Below are 6,195 nucleotides of genomic sequence, written 5' to 3'. Positions count from 1 at the left end.
TTATATAGAAAGATAAAATAAATAAAGAAACCTTACTTTACTTATAGGAGAAGCTGTAGAAAACTGGTATGCAATCAAGCCTGCATTTTCTTTGTGTAAAAGGCTTTCATGTCATAAAGGAAGGATGAACTAATGACAAAAAGTCTCAGGAAGTAGCTTATGAATGCATTGCCTCTAATATTTTAAGTGAATTGAGAAAATCCGGGATGATATTTCTTTTTTTAAAATATTTTATTTGTTCATGAGAGACACCGAGAGAAAGGCAGAGACATAGGCAGAGGGAGAAGCAGGCTGCCTGCAGGGAGCCCGATGCGGGACTTGATCCCCGTACTTCGGGATCAAGACCTGAGCTGAAGGCAGATGCTGAACCACTGAGCCACCTAGGCGTCCCTGGGATTATGTTTCTGTCTGGAATCATTATACATATCAGAAAGTAAGTGTATCCTGCATTTGTCGAAAATATATTTTTTATATTTTTAGTATATCTTCTCCCATTCAAGAGTTATTTTTTGGAATACATTGCAGGATCCCCAAATGATCACTTTAACATATTTACTATTTATAATTTTATATTTTAATGTTTCTTCAAAATAGAATAGTAGTCTCTGCCTTTTGGTATGCCAATTTTGTTGCAATGTGTTGCAAAAATGTGTCTAAAGGAAGACAATGCTGATATTCAGGAAAAAATTAAAAGAAGGAAAACTATACAAGCTTTGACACTTCGGACCTACTGACTTGTCCAGTTCATGCTATAAAAAGAAGTACAATAGATATTATTGAGAACTATAGCATAAATAAAATGCTTGTTGCCAAGATAAGGGGAGAACAACACAGACAAAAGCCATATAGACTATAGTTTAGCAATTTGTCGTTCTATAAAGTAAATCTTAGAATTTTCTTTATTCTACTTAGTCTTCTCCTTCTAGAAAGAAGGCAATGAGATATACTGGCCTTAAAAAAAACCCTTTATGATTCCTTCTTGTTCTCAAAAAAGTTTGAGTGAAAAGAAAAAGTGAATATAATTACAAAACAAAGCTCATTGTTAATTTACATAAGGAACATAATAAAAATGATTTAAATGGATCAATATGGAGTAAGGACTATATTATTTTTTTTTAGGACTATATTATTGATGTAAGGTCTATCTATGTGACAATATTTCTGGCTTCACTTTTGTTTCCCATAAATTAAGAATTTTACTTTTATTTATGAAAATATAATTCTAGTCCTATATTTATGTAATTGGAAACACTTCTATTCCAGTGGAGCATATTTAAAAGAATGCACAGTAAGGATAAAATAATTATAGCTATTATTAAGCTCTGGAATTGAGGTTAGGTCGTCAATTTCGACCAAAGCCTTACAATGCAATAAAGTTTTTAAATGGCCTCAAAATTAAAACTGAAAATCAGATATTTCAGTCCTTAGAGCACACAATTTTGGAAACTGGAACACAATGTCTCAATATGAAAGTAAGATACAATTACTACACATTGTTGTAGAAACATATAATTAAGAGATGTATTGTACATATAGACAATGTGGTTACAGGTACATATGTAAAGTCACTCATGAAGGGACTTTTAACATAGACCTGTGAACATGGTTTTCCTTTGCAAGAGTGGATGTTTTAAATATTTCTGTTTAAACAGGATTGAATGGATATTGCAAAACTAAAAAAAAAAAAACAGGAAAACAATTCCATTGCTTCATTCCTTGGAGCTGATAATGTGAACATTTAAATCTTTAATTCTGGGATGCCTGGGTGATTAAGCATCTGCCTTTGGCTCAGGGTGTGATCCTGGAGTCCAGGGATCGAGTCCCTCATCAGGATCCCTGCATGAAGCCTGCTTCTCCCGCTGCCTGTGTCTCTGCCTCTGACTGTCTCTCTCTCTTTCTGTGCCTCTCATGAATAAATTTTTAAAAATCTTATGAAAAAAATTATTAAAAAATAAATCTTAAATTCCTTTACTATTCACATACTCTTTCTTTTTGTTTTGTTCTTCAACAGGAGATTTTGCTTAAAGAAAATAAGAAGCAGCATGAGAAACCATACAATGATTACAGAGTTCGTTCTCTTGGGCATCTCAGATGACCCACAGCTTCAGGTTGTAATCTTTATCTTTTTATTTATGGCTTATGTATTAAGTGTCACTGGAAACCTAACCATCATCATCCTCACCTTGATAGACTGTCATCTCAAGACTCCTATGTATTATTTCCTGCAGAATTTCTCCTTCTTAGAAATTACATTCACCAGTGTTTGTATCCCCAGATTTTGGGGGACAATCGTTACTAAAATCAAGACTGTTTCCTATAACAGTTGTGTAGCTCAACTATTTTTTATCATCCTCACGGGTGTTACTGAATTTCCTCTTCTCACTGTCATGGCTTTTGATCGTTATGTTGCCATCTGTAAGCCTCTTCATTATATCATCATCATGAACAAGAAAATCTGTACCCTGCTTGTCTTTGGGTCCTGGTTACTAGGATTTCTTACCATTTTCCCACCACTCATCCTCATCCTCCAGCTAGATTTCTGTGCTTCCAACGTAATTGATCATTTCTGTTGTGACTATTTCCCCATTTTACAACTCTCATGCTCAGATACATGGCTTTTAGAGATGATTGGCTTTTACTTCGCTTTTGTTATTCTGTTCTTCACATTGGCATTAGTGATTCAATCCTACGTGAGCATCCTTAGCACCATTCTGAGACTCCCATCTGCTAGTCAAAGGAAAAAGGCTTTATCCACGTGTTCCTCTCACTTGATTGTCATTTCCATCTCTTATGGGAGCTGTATATTCATGTATGTCAAGACTTCAGCAAAAGAAAGAGCATCACTGACCAAGGGAGTAGCTATTCTCAACACCTCGATTGCCCCCATGTTGAACCCTTTTATTTATACCCTGAGGAACCAGCAAGTTAAACAAGCTTTGAAGAACTTGCTTCACAAAGTAGCATTTTCTATCAGAGAGGGAGACAAAACATGGAAGACTCCTAACTCTGGGAAATGAACAAGGGGTAGTGAAAGGAGAGGTGGGCGGGGGGTGGGGGTGACTGGGTGACGGGCACTGAGGGGGCACTTGGCGGGATGAGCACTGGGTGTTATGCTATATGTTGGCAAATTGAACTCCAATAAAAAAAAATTTAAAAAACAAAGTAGTGTTTTCTAGAAACAAATGAAAGTATGTATTAACATGAATGGCTGCCATAGTGAAGATCCAGCAATGGAAAAATGAAATTTCAACTTCTACAATATCCTTCAATACTCATCTCACAGATACTTGCAAGGCTGTGCTCATTTCCTTAAGCTTTCTTTTCTTTCTTTTCTTTTCTTTTCTTTTTTTTTTTTTTTTTTGCTTATTCCTTTTTTTTATAAATTTATTTTTTATTGGTGTTCAATTTGCCAACATATAGAATAACACTCACTGCTCATAAGCTTTCTTTTAAACCAAAAGTAACTATTGTGTCTTTCTTTCAAACCCTCTATAGTTTCCTTTTCCTCATTGATTTACAAATCTAGATCGAACGCTAGTGGCTATAAAACAAAAATCATTTTTCTGATCATTCGAAATAATAAAAGTACTTATTTTTACTTTAAAGACTTGAATAAACACACTTTGAATTAACTAATTCTTAAACCCTACATTGTTACTAACATCACATTTTTTCTTACATTTTCTTAGAGCTATAAAAAATATGAAATAAATTGGGGATTTCTGGGGGGCTCAGTAGTTTAGCACCTGCCTTCGGCCCAGGGCATGATCCTGGAGTCCTGGGATCGAGTCCCATGTCAGGATCCCTGCATGGAGCCTGCTTCTCCCTCTGCCTGTGTCTCTGCCTCTCTCTCTGTCTCTGTCTCTCTCTATCTCTCTCTCTGTCTCTCATGAATAAATAAATAAAATCTTTTAAAAAATATTAAATAGATTATCTAACAATCATATTTTGTGCATACTAGTGGCAATATCTGTCCAGTTCTTCCCACTCACCTGAGTGTTTATTTTACTGCCTATAAATTATTTAAAAATCATACATCTTTTGCTTTCTAATTATGCTTAAGGCATGTGTTATGTCTTTTTAATGTATGCCCCTTGTTTAACTGTATTATTATTTTTTAAAGATTTTATTTATTGGGGTCCCTGGGTGGCTCAGTCAGTTAAGTGTCTGCCCTCAGTTCAGATCATGATCACAGGGTTCTAGGATCAAGCCCTGAGTTGGGTTTCCTGCTCAACAGTGAGTATGATTCTCCTCTTCCTCTTGCTCTGTGATCGCTCTCACTCTTGCTCTCTCTTAAATAAATATATTAGATTTTATTTATTTCAAAGAGAGAGAGAACATGAGGAGGGGAGGGAGAGGGCCAGAGGGAGAGGATCTGAGCAGGAAGCCTGATGGAGACGCAATCCCAGGATCCTGAGATCATGCTCCGAGTTCAAGTCAGATGATTAACCAACTGAGCCACCAGCCATCCCATATCTGTGTCATTTTTTAAAATACGTAACAGAGAAAGATGTAGACAGTCACCCTTATACCTATGCCATGTGAAAGTTTGATAGGAATTTCATAAATAATAATGCATCTTCTATAGAGAGCAACTATTCTGTGCCATATGCTCAACCAGGTATGTTCTAATTAGCATCATGTTTAATCTTCACAGCTATATGGCAACTTAGGCTAATCATATCTTTCTTACGAATGTGCAAATTGATGCTTTGAAAGATCGAGGAATTTGCCTGAGGTCTTGAGGTATAATAGCCTATGTGATAACTGGATATGAAAAACACAACAAAGAGACAAAACCCTGTGTTTATTTCATGCATATTTAAAACTGTGGGAACTGGCAAATATCTATAGCTTTTACTTAGAACATGCACAATTCTACTGGTATTTTACACTCTCATATCATTTGGGCATGATTATATTATTATAGTCTAGTCAGGGAGGGTACTAATTCCTAATATTATACTTGCATATATAGTAGAACTTTAATAAACCAAAGCAAGAAACTCTTCAGCTGCCATTGATGGTGAGCAAAGACAAAAACGTATAAAGTATTAGCAGTATTATAGTACCAAAAATTGTTATTGGAAGGAAGATTAAATATATGGAGTAAGAAATGGACTTAATACTATATAGAGAATTGTCAATTTTTAAAAATGGCATAAGGTAGATGTTCACTCAGTAACAATGTGCATAAGGAACTAGATGTTCAGTTGTTAATCTCTTAAAAGTGATGTGAAGGGAAACAAACGTTACCTAGTGTGGTTGTTTGCTTGCTTTTTTTTTATTTTTTTCTGTCTCTTTGGACACTGTGCCCCAAGATTCCTTTTCAAATCCATTACTAATGTATATGATGTTTTATATTCCTTAGTGCTTTGTGTGTAGTCCTGTTCTGGCAATTTTGATTCACTGAATTATTCCCTGTGAGCCAGTGCCAAAGAGATCGGGTAAAACATTAAGTTGCTCATGTTACACAATATCTGTGGAGAAACCATGCCACATAGTTTTAAAACATCGTCTGATATTTTTTTCTTCTTCATATATTTGCTCCTTTCTCATGCTCTGTACTCAAGGAAATATATTCCCTCCAGATAAAATGGAAAGTGTAAGACAAAGACGTTAACATAGAAAGCAAAGGGGTTCGCTGGAGGACCTCTATCCAGGAGTGCTGGTTTCCCGCAGTACAACAGTGGCAACTGCTAATGTCTTTTATGTTCCAGCCACACAGCCTGTTAGTGAGCCTGCGTGAAAATCAGAGCTAAGTCAGAGTCTAGGGAGGCAAAGGAGTCTCCCAAACCTTATCATTGCTTCATTACTTATCAGCTCAACTTGTAATTCGATTAAATAGGGTATACTGGAGTCCTATTTTGCAACTGCATATAGATATTAGTATATTTTGTTTTTTTGTTTTTTTTTAATTTATTTTTTATTGGTGTTCAATTTACCAACATACAGAATAAACCCAGTGCCCGTCACCCGTTCACTCCCACCCCCCGCCCTTCTCCCCTTCTACCACCCCTAGTTCGTTTCCCAGGGTTAGCAGTCTTTAAATATCAGAAAGGGAGACAGAAAGTATATTTTGTTTTATTGGATCAATTTATTCATTCTCCGTTAAATGAAAAGCATGAAATTACCATTTCTGTGCCTCTGTTTCTAATTGAATATAGGCTATATAATACTTTCTTTAAGAAAGTC

The 6,195-nt window shown here is 35.7% G+C and overlaps 1 protein-coding gene across 1 annotated transcript; it reads left to right on the top strand.

Annotated features, from left to right (window-relative positions):
- The first annotated feature begins 2,042 nt into the window (after nt 1-2,042).
- Nucleotides 2,043-3,017, top strand: LOC140616922 (olfactory receptor 6C3-like). The gene has a single exon (XM_072797580.1). It carries the CDS (start codon nt 2,043-2,045, stop codon nt 3,015-3,017), a length of 975 nt encoding a protein of 324 aa, XP_072653681.1.
- The last annotated feature ends 3,178 nt before the right edge of the window (nt 3,018-6,195 follow it).

The sequence above is a fragment of the Canis lupus genome, chromosome 25 (genome assembly GCF_048164855.1).
Source record: "Canis lupus baileyi chromosome 25, mCanLup2.hap1, whole genome shotgun sequence".
NCBI classification, from domain to species: Eukaryota; Metazoa; Chordata; class Mammalia; order Carnivora; family Canidae; genus Canis; species Canis lupus.
Note: the sequence above shows the minus strand (reverse complement) of the source record. Positions and strands in the feature narration are given on the sequence as shown.

Excerpts from the sequence above, each read along its gene's own strand:
- LOC140616922 (XM_072797580.1), top strand. The coding sequence starts at position 2,043 with ATGAGAAACCATACAATGATTACAGAGTTCGTTCTCTTGGGCATCTCA.